The 18,705-nt window shown below is 31.4% G+C and overlaps 1 protein-coding gene across 1 annotated transcript; it reads left to right on the top strand.

Moving 5' to 3' along the window:
* The first annotated feature begins 8,254 nt into the window (after positions 1 to 8,254).
* On the top strand, positions 8,255 to 9,385 carry LOC139844773 (uncharacterized). The gene is made up of 2 exons (XM_071834997.1): positions 8,255 to 8,354; positions 8,901 to 9,385. Exons 1-2 carry the CDS (start codon positions 8,315 to 8,317, stop codon positions 9,119 to 9,121), a joined length of 261 nt encoding a protein of 86 aa, XP_071691098.1. The 5' UTR covers positions 8,255 to 8,314; the 3' UTR covers positions 9,122 to 9,385.
* Positions 9,386 to 18,705: the final 9,320 nt, after the last annotated feature.

The following is an 18,705-nucleotide window of genomic DNA, read 5'->3' as shown; positions in this document are numbered from 1 at the left end:
ATGCAGTTTTAGGGTTTCTGTTCGCGTGTCAGATGGTCTCCGCGAGTTGCGGTGATTAATGAAGAAAACCCCGCGAGTCGCGGGGTTCAGAATTTCAGCTGACAGGTTTGAATTTTTTACGTGTTTTCTTTATTTTTTTTTTTTATTTTCTGTTTTCTGTTTTTTAATTAAATAAAAGATATTTAATAAAAGTTATATTTTTATAAATTAAAATAAAGATAAAGAAACTTATAAAACTTAAATATTTAACAAAATCTTAAAAATACTAATATTTTTGTTTTTCTTTTTATATTTTTCAATTTTTAAAACGTATTTTTACAAAACGAATTTTAATAAGAGTAAACAAAAAATCTTTTTTTTTTTTTTTTATTATTAGCGTTGCGCTTCCGGCGTTTAAGAAGTGTTCCCCGGCAGCGGCGCCAAAAATACTTGATGTGAAGCGAGGTGTATATAAAATAGCTTATAAATTTTAGCAGGAAATACTATTAAATACGATACAATTTTACACAAGATATTTATTTATTTATAGAATGGATATACTTAAACCTTGCTACAACACTTATAGGCAGTGTACCTAATCGTACAGTAGTGTAGTTTTTAGTAAGTCCGGTTCGTTCCACAGGGAAATCTTTAAACAAAGCTCAACGCTATATTAGTTTACTTTTATAAAAATACAAATATATATAAGTAATATTATTATTATAAAGGGGGGTTTTTACCGTTTAATGACCGGTTTGTCGATTTTAAAACTTTAGTCGCAGTTAAAACCTAATGTAAAATATAAAATAAATACAAGACTTAAATTAAAGCGTAAAGTAAATAACGATAATGAAATTGCGAATAATAAAAAATGCGATAAAATAAAATTGCGATAATTAAAAAGTACGATAATTAAAAATGCGATTAAATAACAATAAATAAAAGTGCGATAATTAGAAGTGCAATTAAATATAAAATAAAGGAAATTAAATATGAAATAAAAGAATTATGCTTATTTAAACTTCCGTAATCATGATGTTTGACGTGTTGATTTTAGTTTTATGCCCATGGGTTAATTGTCCTTTGTCCTGGATTATTCAATATGTCCGTCTGGTTTTTGTCCATAACAGTCCATCAGTCATAAATATAAAGTGCGAGTGTCCTCATCAAATTATTCTTATACCCGAAGTTAAATATTCCAACTAATTGGGGATTCGAATTGTAACAAGGTTTTAATACTTTGTTTAATGAATACACCAGGTTATCGACTGCGTGTAAACCAAGGTTTTACTACTTTGTTAACAATTACACCAATTACCCTTGAATGTAATTTCACCCCTGTTTTAATTATTCTAGTGGCTATTAATCCATTCCCGTGTCCGGTTAAATGAACGATTATTCGTACATATAAATACCCCGCCCATCGTGTCCGATCGAGTGTATATGGTAATTTATAGGGACGCCCAATTGTAAATCTTTATATTAACATTAACAAACTTTCATTTAGTTAAACAAATATAAAGCCCATTAATAGCCCATAGTCTAGTTTCCACAAGTGTCGTTCTTTTGTCCAAACCCCAATTATGGTACAAAGCCCAATTACCCAATTTTAGTAATTAGCCCAACATCATGATTACTTCGTTTTAAATAAGCATAATAATAACTTAGCTACGAGACATTAATATAAAAAGGTTGAACATAACTTACAATGATTAAAAATAGCGTAGCGTTACACGGACAGAATTTCGACTTACACCCTTACAACATTCGCTAACATACCCTTATTATTAGAATTATAATTAAAATTAAAATATAAATTATAAATATAAATATAAATTTTACGTATGAAGAGGAAGAAAAAGATGATGAAATTTGATCAGAATTCGGTTTGCTTTATAGCCAGAGTTGAAAATTGGGGCTCCGCGACTCGCGGCAAAATGCTCTTCAAACTCCGCGAGTCGCGGAGATAGTATTTACAGCTCAGTCCTTGGAGTTTTCTCTGCCGACGGTTTTTATTATATATATATAATATATATATAATTAATATAATTAATTATATATTATATTATATTTATATTCATAGTTAACTTGTAATTTTTAGTCCGTCGCGTCGAGCGTTAAGAGTTGACTCTGGTCCCGGTTCCGGATTTTCGAACGTCCTTGCGTACAATTTTATATTTTGTACTTTGCGTTTTGAATCTTGTACTCTTGTAATTTCGAGACGTTTCTTATCAATAATTGGAACCTTTTTGATTGTCTTTTGTACTTTTGAGCTTTTTGGTCGTTTGCGTCTTCAATTCGTCGAATCTGTCTTTTGTCTTCACCTTTTATTATTTAAACGAATATCACTTGTAAATAGAACAATTGCAACTAAAAGCTTGTCTTTCTTGAGGAATAATGCTATGAAATATATGTTCGTTTTTAGCATTATCAACACACTACTCTTTATCATCAAACTTTTTACTATTAAGGTCGTTTATAGTTTTTGCTGCTTCATCAGTATTTCGAGAACTAGTTCGCAGTTTAGGGTGTTTTTCAGAAACTTCACATTCAAAGTATATAAGTCCAGAAGATAGACACATATAATTGTTGGTGTAGACATGCTGCGAGATTTCAAAATACTGATTGCTAATTTCCGATGATTCGTATGGCAATTCTCGTTACAAGATGCAGATGAGTAAATGATGGGGTTTTGATAAATATAAAGATTTTCGGAAAGTCAAAGATCAATGAAGTTGTTAACAAGTTTACTGCAAATGTGGCGAGATATGAAAGGTTCTCCGGTAATAATGATGAAGGGGTAATCATTATAATAAGGCTTATTCGATTGAACAATTGAAGTTGGTTTGCTGGAGCTGTGACAAAACCGTCTATTTTTAGAAGGGATTGAAAAGTTATTTTAGCTAGTAAATGTCAAAAGGTCTGACATGGATACATGTTAAATTATGACTTTAGTTTCAAGAGTTTTTCAGGTACGTAACTGTGGATAACATGTGGTTGGATCATCATCTCGATTGTTCATTATTTGAAGTGTCTTCAGGTATTTCGAAGGGTTTGAACACAGATTATAATCGTTAATATACATACGATGTTCTAACACAGTTTTGAAGTTAAAGTATAGCTTTGAAAGATGTAAGAATCTAAGAGTGATGATACCAGTTATAACTTGAATTGAATTCGGCGATTTCAAAATCAGAATATGTAATTAGATTTTTGAATGAGTATGGTTGTTTTGATTTCTATAAAAGAATGTATATTGTTGTGAAAGTAGGGAGTATAATGGATGATCTGATGAATCAGATTCGAAGAATGTAACATATTAATTGTGAATTTATATATCTCTCGGGTATTACCTACCCGTTAAAAAAAAATGTCACAATTAATATTTTGTACAAAAGAATTTTATTACAGTCTTTATGGAAATATATGTGTATATTTCTTCAGATGTAATATAGATTTAATGAGTTAATATTAAATTAAACTCCCTTGATTTATGGCATGAGTTAATATTAAATTAAACTCCCTTGATTTATGGTTAAGGCTAGGATAGATAATTTATAAACTTTAGAAATTACATAATCATCGTAGAATGTTTTCCCAATGAAGTTATGAATCAATACTTCATCGTTGTGGTATTCCTTAGTATCTACAGGGCGTATGACGTCGATGCTCATGGGACAGATTGTGAAGTTGAGGTTTGCGATGCGGTTGTTGTTGGTGGTGGTAATGGTACTGTTGATGTTGTTGATGGTGGTACTTGTTATATTGCTGGTGCTGCTGCTGGTGTTTGTTACCTTTGCACCATATTCTCCAAAGCCACTACCCGAGCGCGAAGCTCGTTGACTTCTTCTATTACACCTGGGTGATTGTCGGTTCGGACGAGCAGATAAATAAGATCTAGAATTTGGTGTAGTATATAATCATGACGAGATACTCTGGAAATGAGAGAAAATGGTGTTTCGAATAGGTTCGCCTGTAAGTGCTTCAGGTTCATTGCCAAGAGGGAAATTTGGTTGGTGAAAAGGATCACATTCTTCTCGTCTTCATTGATTAAGTAGGCTACGAACCCATCGGATGAATTGGGGGATGGCTGATTGATTGATTCATTCTGGTGACGCTGCTTTCGGAGCTTAGGTAAAATTCCATATCGGAATTCGAGGGACTTGAACTAGTGGTGAGTTCCATTTCGTACGATTAGATAAAGGGTTTTCGATATGAAATGATTTTTAGATGTCGGATGATATTCTAATTATATAGAATACCTATACATAGTACGGAAAATCTAGTAGATTACGAAGGGATTTAAGGAATCGTGTCAGATAAAGTCTACAGTAACAGATACGTTAAGATATGAATTAGCAGATACGCTAAGATATGAATTAGCAGATATGCTAAGATATGAATTTATCTGTACACTACCTATCAAATAAGTGCAGGAAGTCATGTCTAGACTTATGAATGATAAGCAGGTAATTTCCTAAGGATGGTAAGTAGATGATTTCCGACTAAAAATGATAAACAAAACTTTTGACATGCAGACACGGTCGAAGTCTAGACTCACTAATGCATCTTAACAACTATCAGTTAGACACACTAATGCAAGACCTGGTTCGCTAAGACCACCGCTCTGATACCAATTGAAAGGACCCGTTCATATACATTATAAACGATTCACAATAGTTGATTACATCGCGAGGTATTTGACCTCTATATGACACGTTTTACAAACATTGCATTCGTTTTTAAAAGACAAACTTTCTTTACATCAAAAATTGACGGCATGCATACCATTTCATATTACATCCAACTATAATTGACTTAATATTAATCTTGATGAACTCAACGACTCGAATGCAACGTCTTTCAAAGTATGTCATGAATGACTCCATGTAATATCCTTAAAATGAGCTAATGCACAGCGGAAGATTTCTTTAATACCTGAGAATAAACATGCTTTAAAGTGTCAACCAAAAGGTTGGTGAGTTCATTAGTTTATCATAATCAATCATTTCCGTAATAGTAATAGACCACAAGATTTCAGTTTCCATAAATATCCGTACACTCGCAAGTGTTTAAAAGTATTCTATAAGTTGTAGGCACCCGGTAACAAGCCTTAACGTTCATGTTTTACCCTCTGAAGTACACCAGATCAAGTGTGTTTAAAATAACCTCGAAGTACTAAAGCATCCCATAGTCAGGATGGGGTTTGTCAGGCCCAATACATCTATCTTTAGGATTCGCGCCTACCGTACATAGACAAGTAGTTTAATGTTACCAAGCTAAGGGTATATTTCTGGTTTAAACCCACATAGAATTAGTTTTAGTACTTGTGTCTACTTCGTAAAACATTTATAAAACAGCGCATGTATTCTCAGCCCAAAAATATATATTGCAAAAGCAATTAAAAAGTGAGCAAATGAAACTCACAATACTGTATTTCGTAGCAATTATGTATATGACGGCACTGAACAAGTGCAAGGTTTATCTCGGATTCACGAACGTATCAATATTGTGATTCAATATTGCAGGAAAGTACGTAGACGCAACGAAAATGATAAACGTTAGGTTGACCTCACGAGCAATACCCTCGATCAATACCCATAACCTCCATAGCTATAACCCATAATTTCCTTAGCTCTATCCTGTTTGAAAACTTATTTTGAAATCGTCCGAGTATAACTCCGTCGTTGTATTTTATGTATACTAATAATATCTTGAAATAATACAAAATATATATATATATATATATATATATATATATATATATATATATATATATATATATATGTAATTCGATTGAGAGAGTTTAGAGAAATATATTTTCAAGTTTCTATGAAATAATGAAACCTATTGAATTCTATTGATAATAGATTTTTGAATTATTAAAGTGAATTATTAAAGTATGAATTATTAAAGTGAATTATTAAAGTATGAATTATTAAAGTGAATTATTAAAGTATGAATTATTAAAGTGAATTATTAAAGTGAATTATTAAAGTATGAATTATTAAAGTGAATTATTAAAGTATGAATTATTAAAGTGAATTATTAAAGTGAATTATTAAAGTATGAATTATTAAAGTGAATTATTAAAGATAAAGTTAAAGTATAGTAAAAGTATAAAACTATATACGTATAATACGCGTATAAATATATATAATATTAATTTAAATCGTTATATATATTTAATAAAATAAATTATAAATATCTTTATCTTTATCATACTGGTTAAGTAATGAGTTGTCAAAAGTGGTTCTAGATATTTATAAAAGATATATACGTTTTAATAATAAAGTTCTTTTTAAACTGAAAACGTTTTTTGTACTTTTGAAACTAAATCAAATAAATATGATAATTTTGTTTTCCAAAACTAAATATATTAAGAATCATTTTGTTAAAAGGTTAAAATAATGGAAATCGTTATACCACAAAACATTTTAGAAAAGTAGAATTATATATATTCATAATAGGTTTCAAGTTTTTAAATTACAGTCTGTTGGTGAAGCATGGGATAAAGTCCAAAGGTTAAATAAACGTATGAAATCATCTTAATGAAAAATGTCGAGTTACTTAACTTGTCGATATCCAACATCTAAGTTATCTACACTCCACGTTCTTATTTTCATATTAAATAAAATGAAAGTTAACATAGTTATCTTATCAAGGTCACGAGGAAAATATTATAAAACATGCCTTGGAAATTAAACAGGTATTTCCACTAACCCTTGTCTAGTTCCCGTTAATTGACACATTTGTTCTTATTTATAAATCACTTTATCATTTTCCGAGTGTTGTCAAAAAGAATAGATTTCTTAAATCACAGTGGACCTCATAACATAGGCCCGTAATCATATCATAATGTATCTGATAATTCAATCATTTAATATTATCTCTTAATTCTGTCGATAAATATATCGAAACAAATACGTTCATGTAAAGTATCATATATCTAATACTTTGTTAATGTTTTCAGTTAATATTATATATTATATATACATATCTATATACTCATAATTGTTCGTGAATCGTCGAACACGGTCAAAGGGTAATTGATTACATGAATGTAGTTCCAAACTTTTTGAGATTCAACATTACAAATTCTGCTTATCGTGTTGAAAACATATAAAGGTTAAGTTTAAATTTGGTCGGAAATTTTCGGGTCGTCACAATTTTTAAATAATCATTTTAACTTCAATTGACAACATGAGCTCGTGCATTTATATAATACTGTATTCCACAAATATTATATTAACGTAATTTGTTAAATTTATGCACAAACATAGTAAATGGTTTTCAATATATGATCATTTATATAAATAAATATTATAAATATTAAATCAGGGTATCGTTTCAAACAATATTATTTATTATTATTTAAAACAATTTTATAATAATAATAATATAATATAATATTATTTGTTAATATAATATAATATTTTAGGTAATAAAATATGTATATCAAATTAAATTAGGAAATCTAATAATTCGATTAATGATAGAGTGACACGTGGCATGAATAAAGGCGAAGTTGACACGTGATAGGAATTAACCAGAAGTTGACACGTAGAATTATCATCACGCGCTTTATATAATGTATAGATAGATACATTACAAACTCGTTCGTATAAACTCTAGCTAATTAATATTATATTATATTATATATATACATATATATATATATATATATATATATATATATATATATATATATATATATATATATATATATATATATATAATTATGTAATAATTATAATATATAATATATAATAAGCTTTTTAAAAAGTACTCTGTATATACATATACATATATTAGTATTTAGTATGATTTATCAAATTATGTAATGTAACATGGGATTATCACTTTTTTACTCAATTTTTTTTTTTTTTTTTACTTTTTTGTGTTAGAGCCAAAAAAAAAAAAAAATTGACGATTTGCTCTCGCAAGGAGCCTTGCGCATGGTATAAATAGGTCAAAATGAGTTTGCTCTTTGCTTGCTTCCACCGGGGAGCAAGGAACAAACTCGTTTTGATCTATTTACACAAGGCGTAAAGCACCTTGCTCAATGCGATGACAAATCGTCAAGTTTTTTTTTTTTTTTTTTTTTTAAGTTCTGACGCAAAAAGTTAAAAAAAAAATGAGTGAAAAAGTGATAATCCCATGTAACATGAATGAATGAATAAATGCTTGTATAGTCAATTAGTCATTGCAACGTTAGCCCAACTTACAAAAAGTCCAATTGAATTTTGGGCATTTTACAAAACTGGCCCAACAAGAAGAAAGCACCATCGTTTTTGTTCAGCTCCAGAAGAAAGCAATCCTGATTCACCCAACAATGGCCGATGGAATGTCTGAATCTACCAAATCTCATTCAGGTACACTTAAATTAACCTAATATTAAGCACGCACACATACATATATATACATATATTATGTATATTGCTTCCATGATTGATTAATTTGCAAAATTCTTCGATTTAGGGTTTTAATGATTAGTAGTAAGGAAGTATAATAACTGATCCATTATGTTAACTAAGATAGATGTTATCAATTTATATTTATATAGCACCAAAAATGATTTTTTTTTTTTCAATCAATTTGGCATTTAAGCTTGTTTGGATGTTAGAATGATTTTTTTTTTTTTTTTTTGGTGTGGTGATGGTTCAAAGGATAAGTAAATATATTACTTTTTGATTGCAACATAAAGTAATGTAACAGTGCAAAAGTCATCTTTGTGTATCGTGATGCTTTGAGCAGTTATAGCAATCTGTTTGGTTTAAAAAAATTAAACCCTAGGTACTTTAAATTGATACTTGTATAATATATTTCTATGCATAATGTAGATCAGTAAATACACAATGTGTGTTTATGTATATGTGTATTGCTTTCATTCACTTTTGTTCCGTATTTGAATATGTAAGAGAAAGAAGTGAAAGCTCCAAACTTAATCGAAAGAGGCAAGGAAGAGATCGATGCAATGCTGCACACCAAGAAATCAGCTAGTCATGATAAAGAAACGCATGGAACCAGCAATGATATTGACGAAGATACCCCTGTTGATGAAGTCAAAGGACCTGGCATTCTTGAAAGAGCTAAAGAAGAGGTTGAAGCCGTTGTTGAAGCAGTTCTCCCTAAAAAGTGAAATTTGCTCCTGCTAATCATATCTTGTACATATTTGTTTCAGAAATCGCTAGGTAATCGTTTGTACTGCTGTAGCATGTTTGTTTTTGTTCACTTTTTGACATTTATCGTGTTACACGTATGTTTGTTGTTGCATTACACACCTGCGTATTGCTACAGTTGTTATGGAATACTATTGTTGTTTCATGTCAGTTAGGAATACACACGGTTTGGATGAAACTGAATAAATTGAAGGCAATGTAGCTGGCTTTGCCGAATTGTGCTTGCATAGATTTGCTTACCGGTTTGGGATTTTTTTAAACTGTCGTATGTAGTTAGGTATTACATTACATGGATGTCTATATAGTCCAGTTTAATTGGTACATCATGTTGAGCTTTTAGAGTAGCTAGACATAAGTTTAAAATTCATGCTTTTTTATAACCCTTTTAGATTATTTTTGTTACCTCCGGGGAGTATTTTTACGCGGCCTAACCGGGTCATCACGTGTCCTTTTCAGACTCTTTTTTGAGACCTTTTGAGAATATCAGTATCCTGATTATCCTATCCACTAGGCACCAGGTCATCTTTGGATTATTATAAAACGTAGAGATTATTGAAGTGGCAAAATATACTCCCTCCGTCCCAAGTGTCCTAGTTTGACTTTTCAAAGTATTTTCTTTTCAACTTTGACCTCGAATATCTTTAATTGTGTTACACAATTTTTGATGAAAGTCATACCAATAAAAAGTACATTTAAAAACAATCCCCTCATATAACTTTCATCAAATATTATATTATACAATTAACCATATTTAACGTCAAAGTTGAGAAACATGACTTTGAAAAGTCAAAACATAACACTTATTATGTTGTTTTTTCTCTTTTATTTTGTTGTTTTATCATGCATAATCCCTTACATCGTACTTTCTGTTGTCTATTTCTCATAAAGTTGGTCTTTTTTTTTTGTTTGCTAACAAACGGAACTTAAATAACCAATCTTTTATCGGAAGAGAGGAGAAAAACATACTAGAGACAAGATACAAACACGGGCAGGTCTCTAAGGCAGTAAATTAAACCTAACGACATATACCGAGCAGAAACCCGAGCCCACCCAGAGCCAACAAACAAACTGGTGCTTCTGTTGTTACTCATAAAATTCATTTTCATTAATGGTTATGTAAGAAAGCGAAAGTTAAACTGGCCAAACTAAACCAATTTTAGGCAAAAAAATAAAACCATGCACACTTCCAAATTCAACTAATGTCTTTTTGGGTCAAGTTTGGTATTGTTATAATTCAGTAGGCTTATAACTATCTTTAGTGGTTTGATTCTTGATGTTATAATTCAGTAGGCTTATAACTACCTTTAGTGATTTGATTCTTGATTAAGAATACTAATAATGAAGTGTAAGAACAAAGATGATAATGGAGAGAAAGAAAGAAACACTTTGTAAGTGTGAGAAATGGTGCAAGTTTAATGCTTGCATTCATGGCTATTTATAGCAAAAATATCACAAGTTTAGGTAATACAATAATATTACTTTTGTGTATCAATAATTGACTATCCATTTATATATATATATATTTATATATTATAACACTCCCCCTTGGATAGCAATTTTGTTTGTTGAAGATCAACTGTAAGTTACTGGCTCGTTAAAAACCTTGCTAAAGAAAACCCAGTGGGGAAAACTTTAGCTAAGGGAAAAAGAGTGCAGCATGGAGTTGACTCCCCCTCAAGTAGACATCGCTTCGGTTGTTACATCTTTTGAACATGTCCCATGCCAATGTTATGAACGTGTGTTCTGAAAATAGCAGTTGGAAGTGCTTTAGTGAAAAGATCAGCAGAGTTTTTGCTGGATTGAACATATCTCATTTCAATCTCGTTGTCCTTAATGAGATTTTGAGTGTATGAGAAGAATCTAGGAGGTATGTGTTTGGTTCGGTCACTTTTGATATACCCTTCTTTCATCTGTGCTATACAAGCTGCATTATCTTCATAGATAATTGTTGGACTTTTATCGCGTTCTAGTCCACAAGAATCAGTAATGATTTGTGTCATTGATCTCAACCAAAAACATTCCCGAGTAGCTTCATGTAATGCAATCACTTCGGCATGATTTGATGATGTAGCAACAAGTGTTTGTTTTTTAGAACGCCATGATATTGCGGTACCTCCATTTAGGAATACATATTCATTTTGAGATTTAGCTTTATGTGGATCAGATAAATAACCTGCATCTGCATAACCAACCAAATCTTGTTTCGATTCGTTAGAATAAAATAATCCTAAATCAGTAGTTCCTCGAAGGTATCGAAATATGTATTTGATCCCATTCCAGTGTCTTTTGGTAGGAGCTGAGCTGAACATTGCCAACAAATTAACTGCAAAAGAAATGTTAGGTCTTGTACAATTTGTAAGATACATAAGAGCTCCAATTGCACTAAGATATGGTACTTCTGGTCCAAGAATATCTTCATGATCTTCACATGGACGAAATGGATCAGTTTCAACATTGAGTGATCTAACAACCATAGGAGTACTTAATGGTTTTGCCTGGTCCATATTGAAACGTTTCAAAATCTTTTCAGTATATGTTGTTTGATGTACAAGTAAACCATTAGGCATATGCTCAATTTGTAAACCAAGGCAATACTTGGTTTTTCCGAGATCTTTCATTTCAAATTCTTTCTTTAGAAGTTGAATGGCTTCATAGATCTCTTTATTTGTACCTATGATGTTAAGATCATCAACATAAACAGCTATGATCACATATCCGGATGTTGTTTTCTTAATGAAAACACAAGGGCAAGTAAGGTTATTTGTATACCCTTTGCTTATCAAGTAATCACTTAATCGGTTATACCACATACGTCCTGATTGTTTTAACCCATATAAAGATCTTTGTAATTTAATCGAATACATTTCTTTGGGTTTTGCATTTGATGCTTCTGGTACCTTAAATCCTTCAGGTATCTTCATATATATATCACTATCAAGTGATCCATATAGGTAAGCAGTCACAACATCCATGAGATGCATTTCTAAATTTTTAGAAACTGCCAGGCTGATTAAGTACCTAAAAGTAATTGCATCCATAACAGGGGAATAAGTTTCTTCATAATCAATTCCCGGTCTTTGAGAAAAACCTTGAGCTACAAGTCTAGCTTTATACCTTGTAACTTCATTTTTCTCATTTCTTTTTCGGACAAAAATCCATCTGTATCCTACAGGTTTCACATCTTTAGGAGCGAGAATGATGGATCCGAAAACTTTTCTTTTATTGAGTGATTCTAATTCAGCTCGTATTGCTTCTTTCCATTGAGCCCAATCATGTCTATTTTGACATTCAACCATAGATGTTGGTTCTGGATCATCATCATTATTCATGATGTCATATGCAACATTAAATGAAAATTTCTCATCAAGATTTTTCATTTCATTTCGGTTCCATAATATTTTTGAATATGCATAATTGATTGCAATTTCTGTATTGACATCATCAATCTCCTCTGCAGTAGGAGTACTGATTTGTGGTTCTTCTTGAACACTTTCTTTTACTTCATTATCAGCTGATTTTCTTTTTCGAGGATTTTTATCCTTTGAACCAATTGGTCTTCCACGTTTCTGACGTGGCAAAGATTCATGAGTGACGTTATTGCCAGCTTTTGGAATTTCAATTCGAGCTGGAGTATTTACTGCTGGTATATATGATTTTGTCACCGTTTTTGTATCTGTAAATGCATCAGGCAATTGATTTGCAAGTTCTTGTATATGCATTATCTTTTGAACTTTTGTCTCGCATTCTTTTGTGCGAGGATCAAGATACTTTAATTGAGGTTCACACCATGAAACATCATTTTCTTTATTTTTCATTTCTCCCCCTAATCTAGGGAACAATGTTTCATTAAAATGACAATCAGCAAAACGTGCTGTAAAAACGTCACCTGTCATAGGTTCAATATACCTTAATATTGAAGATGTTTCATATCCAACATATATTCCCAACCTCCTTTGAGGACCCATTTTTGTACGTTGTGGTGTAGCAATTGGAACATACACTGCACAACCAAATGTTCTAAGATGGAAAATATTTGGCTCTTGACCAAAAGCAAGTTGTAGGGGGAATATTTATGACTTGCACTTGGTCTGATGCGAATCAATGCAGCAGCATGTAAAATTGCATGACCCCATATAGATACAGGGAGTTTTGTTCTCATTATCAATGGTCTAGCGATTAACTGTAAACGTTTAATCAATGACTCGGCTAAACCATTTTGTGTATGTACATGAGCAACAGAATGTTCAACAACAATTCCTATAGACATGCAATAGTCATTAAATGCTTGAGATGTAAATTCACCAGCATTATCAAGTCTCACTCTTTTAATGGTGTAATCAGGAAAATGAGCTCTCAATTTAATAATTTGAGCAAGAAATTTTGCAAATGCCACATTACGGCTTGATAACAGACAAACATGATACCATCTGCTAGATGCGTCTATTAGAACCATGAAATATCTAAATGGTCCACATGGTGGATGAATTGGTCCACATATATCACCTTGAATTCTTTCAAGAAACATTGGTGATTCTTTCTCAACCTTAAGTGGTGAGGGTCTAGTTATCAATTTTCCAAGAGAGCAAGATGTACATGGAACCATTGTATCATGATGGATTTTTCTATCCTTTAGTGGATGTCCATGAGTACATTCAATAATCCTTTTCATCATTGTTGATCCTGGATGGCCTAATCTGTTATGCCATAAACTGAATACACCAGGATCAATATATTTTTCGTTAACTACCATATGTATTTCTGGTACATTTATATGTGTATAATGTAATCCAGAACTAAGTCTTGGCAGTTTTTCAACCACATGACTCTTGTCAGTGATACTTAAATATTTCTCATTTTTTGTTGTCACTGACTGATAATCATACCCGTTAAGGTATATGTCGGAGAAACTCAATAAATTTCTGCTTGACTTGGGAGAAAATAAGGCATCATTTATTAAAAATTTTGTACCATTTGGTAGTATGAAATTTGCCTTTCCTATCCCTTTTATCAAGTTAGCAGGTCCTGATATTGTATGTATAGTTCCTTCCGTTGGTTTTAGATCAATAAAATATTTGTCGGATTTAAGTATAGTGTGTGTAGTTCCACTGTCTGCTATACAGAGATCTCCACCACTTGATTGATGTTGTATTTCAGCAAAATTCATATTGAACTTCATATATAAGAAATAAATAGTGAGTACATTAATATTACACAATATTTTAAACGCAAATAGATAGTACTGAAACATTTAGCAAACATAATGACAAAGACAGACGATATTAAATCGTTTATTTTTCGAAAGACACACAACTTAAACATTCAAGAAATCTTCATATAAATCAGATGGTTTCTCAGTGACTGTTGGATCGACGTTATCCACAAAGTTTACTTCCTTTTCTTTATCTTTCAGCGAATCCTGATACATCTTAACAAGATGTTTAGATGTTCGGCAAGTATTAGCCCAGTGGCCCATTCTACCACATCTGTAGCAAGATTCTTCAAAATTTTTAGAAGAATTTTCTTCAACATCTTGTTTAGTGGGCTTGTTTTGTGGTTGATATTTATATTTTCGTGGATTATTATTTCTTTGACCACCACGGCCACGACCACGACCACGTCCTCGCCCATTACCATTACCATAAGGATGGTTTCTACCATAGTTATGGCTTTTGGCATGATGATGGTGATGGTTATTATAACCACGACCTTGCCCGCGTCCTTGTCCCTGTTTATAATTATTTGCAGTATTTGCTTCAGGGATTGCAAGTGTACCAGTAGGACGGGATTGCTGATTTTTCATTAATAGCTCATCATTTTGCTCTGCAACTAAGAGATATGAATTAAGTTCAGGATATGTTTTGAACTTTAGCATTCTCAAATTTCTTTGCACTGTGATGTTTGCAGCATTCATTGTGGAGAAAGTTTTCTCCATCATGTCCGCATCACTTATTTCATGTCCACAGAATTTAAGTTGTGAACATGTATTATACAGAGCTGAGCTATATTCATTTACTTTCTTAAAGTCTTGGAACCTTAATGTTCTCCATTGTTCCATAGCAGCTGGAAGTAAAATTTCTCTTTGATTATTGAATCTGCTTTTGAGACCTTCCCATAAAACATGGGGATCTTCTACAGTCACATAATTATTTTGTAAGCATTCATCAATATGTTGATGAATAAAGCAACATGCCGTTGCTTGTTCTTTTTCAGAACAATTGTTGTTTTCATTTATGGCTTCAAGAATGCCCATTGATTTAAGATGCATTTTTACTTTTATAACCCATGGCATGTAGTTGTTTCCAGTTGATTCTAAAGGAGTAAATTTAAGCTTTTCCAGATTCGACATTTTCTATTAAAACAAACAACATGATAAATTATAGTCACTTTATATTCATAAGTATATAAACATTAAACATAAATTTAATATAACATAAATGATAAGTAGGTGACAGTGTCGACCATATGTAAGTAATCATTAATAAATGTTATATAACATAAATATAAATATTAGTAAACATAAATGATAATTAGGCGACAGTGTCGGCCATATAAATGTTAGATAATAGAAATATAAATGTTAGTAACATAAATGATAATTAGGCGACAGTGTCGGCCATATAAATGTTAGATAATTGAAATATAAATGTTAGTAACATAAATGATAATTAGACGACAGTGTCGATCATATATTATTCAGGTGGTATAACCGACCATATATCATTTAAGTGGCAGAGCCAACCATAATTAGTATTAAGATTATCGTGCTGATAACGTGTTATAATTCAGTAGGCTTATAACTACCTTTAGTGGTTTGATTCTTGATGTTATAATTCAGTAGGCTTATAACTACCTTTAGTGATTTGATTCTTGATTAAGAATACTAATAATGAAGTGTAAGAACAAAGATGATAATGGAGAGAAAGAAAGAAACACTTTGTAAGTGTGAGAAATGGTGCAAGTTTAATGCTTGCATTCATGGCTATTTATAGCAAAAATATCACAAGTTTAGGTAATACAATAATATTACTTTTGTGTATCAATAATTGACTATCCATTTATATATATATATATTTATATATTATAACAGGTATTAATATTTTACCATTGTAAGGTCTGACCTATGTAATCTCAATTGACAAGTGATAGCTAAAATTTCTATCAGAAAATGCACTAAATCATATTGAGCAAATTATATTGTTACCCTTTGGTTTCATAAGTCAAGTTATTTGGCATATTTTTTATTGTTAGCTTCATGCAGTAACCAACCTGAGATAATAATTGAATATAAAAATGTGGGTGAGGCTCTGACCTTGTGGTTAAGACCACATACCAATAATACTATAGCCAACTGACTACTGAGCCATTTTCAGACTAGTCTTACTTTTATTTTTAGTTGGAGAGAACCCAAAATCATAACAATGGCCATTAATGAGAAGAGCATATCCCCAAGCAGTCTCAAGCTGCCATACAAATAGGACATCTATCTTTCCCTGGCCCATCAGATCAGATCCCCATATCACCACATTTATTACTGCAAACAACTCACACTAAAATACCTGCTTATATACATTGTTTTTTATTTCCACTCTGCTATAAAAACATGTCCAACAATTGGTAGTTAATGTTTGAAGTATCAACGTCTCACTTCACGCGGGTAAACAAAAGATATACTACAGGGGACGTGGAAACATAAACAAGTGAAATGGGTTGAAAGTGCGAGATAAGAATAGATTGAACAAACACAAGTTTCACTGAATTGTACGATGCATTATAACATCCACCTTAATTTTTTTATTCAATTACTTGTAATTCAACTCTTTGCAAACCAAAAAGATTATACAAGTTTTAGTGCGCTACTAAAATCTCAACTAATCTGATCCATTTGACATTTTAATCTTTAAATTGTGTAAACAGAAGTAATGCAAGTAATCTTCTATAAGTATTTACAAACCACATAGATCCAAACAAAATTAATTAATTGACTTTTTAAGCAAAAACTAATTTCCCACTCCACATTCCAAATCAGCCTCTAAATGAGTGCAGTGTGCTCATCCTATTACTACCCACCGCCCTATTACTGCATGCCTTTTCTTCTCAGATTTAGCTACAGATGCACACAAAAACACACAAATGTAAATCTTGCACACTATTTAATACCTTACCCTATTCACTCCTTTCAATATCAATTACATCACAATTTATATTAATATTTTTCCATTAAAAAAGGTAATAATTTTTTTTTTTTTCTTTTTTTTTTTGCCAAACATTTCATTTTGATCATGCAATATTGTAACTTGTAAGTCTATCATATGTATAACTGATGTGAAATGGAGATATCATACTTGTTTGAATGTAGTACATTTTTTAGTATACATGGTACAAAGAGCAATGAATACTCATCATCTACTAGTATTAAATTTACAGTTATAAGTGGGGCATTGAAGAGTCAATCAACGGTTCAGATTGAAAGTTGAATGAAATGGTACATATATCCCATGTTCATGGTTTTATACAATGTGATCAAAATGTTCATCACATTAGTTGACTCTAATAGGTACACTTTTTATTTGTATAATTAGGACTACATTAATATTTTTAACCAACACATTGATGAAACTCAGAGGTAAAAAGTAGTATAGACTTTCTGATCACTTGATTTCTTACTTCCATTTGTGGAATGAAACTTTCTGATTTAAAAGATGGCTCCTCAGTCTATGCACAACTAGCCTGAAGATTGCTTCTATGCTTATATATCGTTATTATACAAAAGCACACATACACACACACAAAGGGCTTTACATGTGAGTTGTCAAAAGGTAAAAAGATTGAATTTTTAGGGATCTTTATCAAGAAAATAGTATCACTTGTTTGTGAAGCAACTTCTTCTGATAATCCCAATAAAAATTTTGGATTTTTCTTGCTTGTGTTGTTTTGTAGGAGTTAATTTTTACTCACTCCTCATTGCATATATAAGTTTATTATGCAATTCTGATGATTCATTTTTTCAGACTTTAATTCATCATCTCTCTTTCTTTGTGTCATTCAAGAACAAACTATCACCATCACCATCACCATCACCATCACCATCACCATCATATCATTGAGTTTCTACAGAAATGAAGGGAAGATTTTATAGGTTTGTTATAGTTATTATGATGTTGTTGAACATAATGAGAGTAATTAGCAGGCCTTTGGGACCAAATGATGGCCCTACAAATCTTGTCTCTACAGAACAAGGTTAGTTTTATTTTGTTAATATCATTAATCATTTCAATCTCAAGGAAACTTCACCAAATATAGACATTCTTATTTATTTCTTATGCATGACAATCTTTTTTGATCAATAGGTACAACAACAAAGACCATGCCTTTTCAATATAACTTAGCCTCCCAACCTATGTCAAGTTCAAAAGTGTCAAACAAGGTAATGCACCACCATAAAGTTTTTATCTTTTGTGCATTACAAAACAGTAACGGTATAAATTTGTTACTCTTTTGACCATTTGACTAAAGTAGGAGTTGACTTAATGTAGGATGAAGATAT

This window comes from Rutidosis leptorrhynchoides, chromosome 4, assembly GCF_046630445.1.
Source record: "Rutidosis leptorrhynchoides isolate AG116_Rl617_1_P2 chromosome 4, CSIRO_AGI_Rlap_v1, whole genome shotgun sequence".
In the NCBI taxonomy this organism is placed as follows: Eukaryota; Viridiplantae; Streptophyta; class Magnoliopsida; order Asterales; family Asteraceae; genus Rutidosis; species Rutidosis leptorrhynchoides.
The sequence above is the reverse complement of the archived record's forward strand: the minus strand, read 5'-3'. Positions and strand labels throughout refer to the sequence as shown.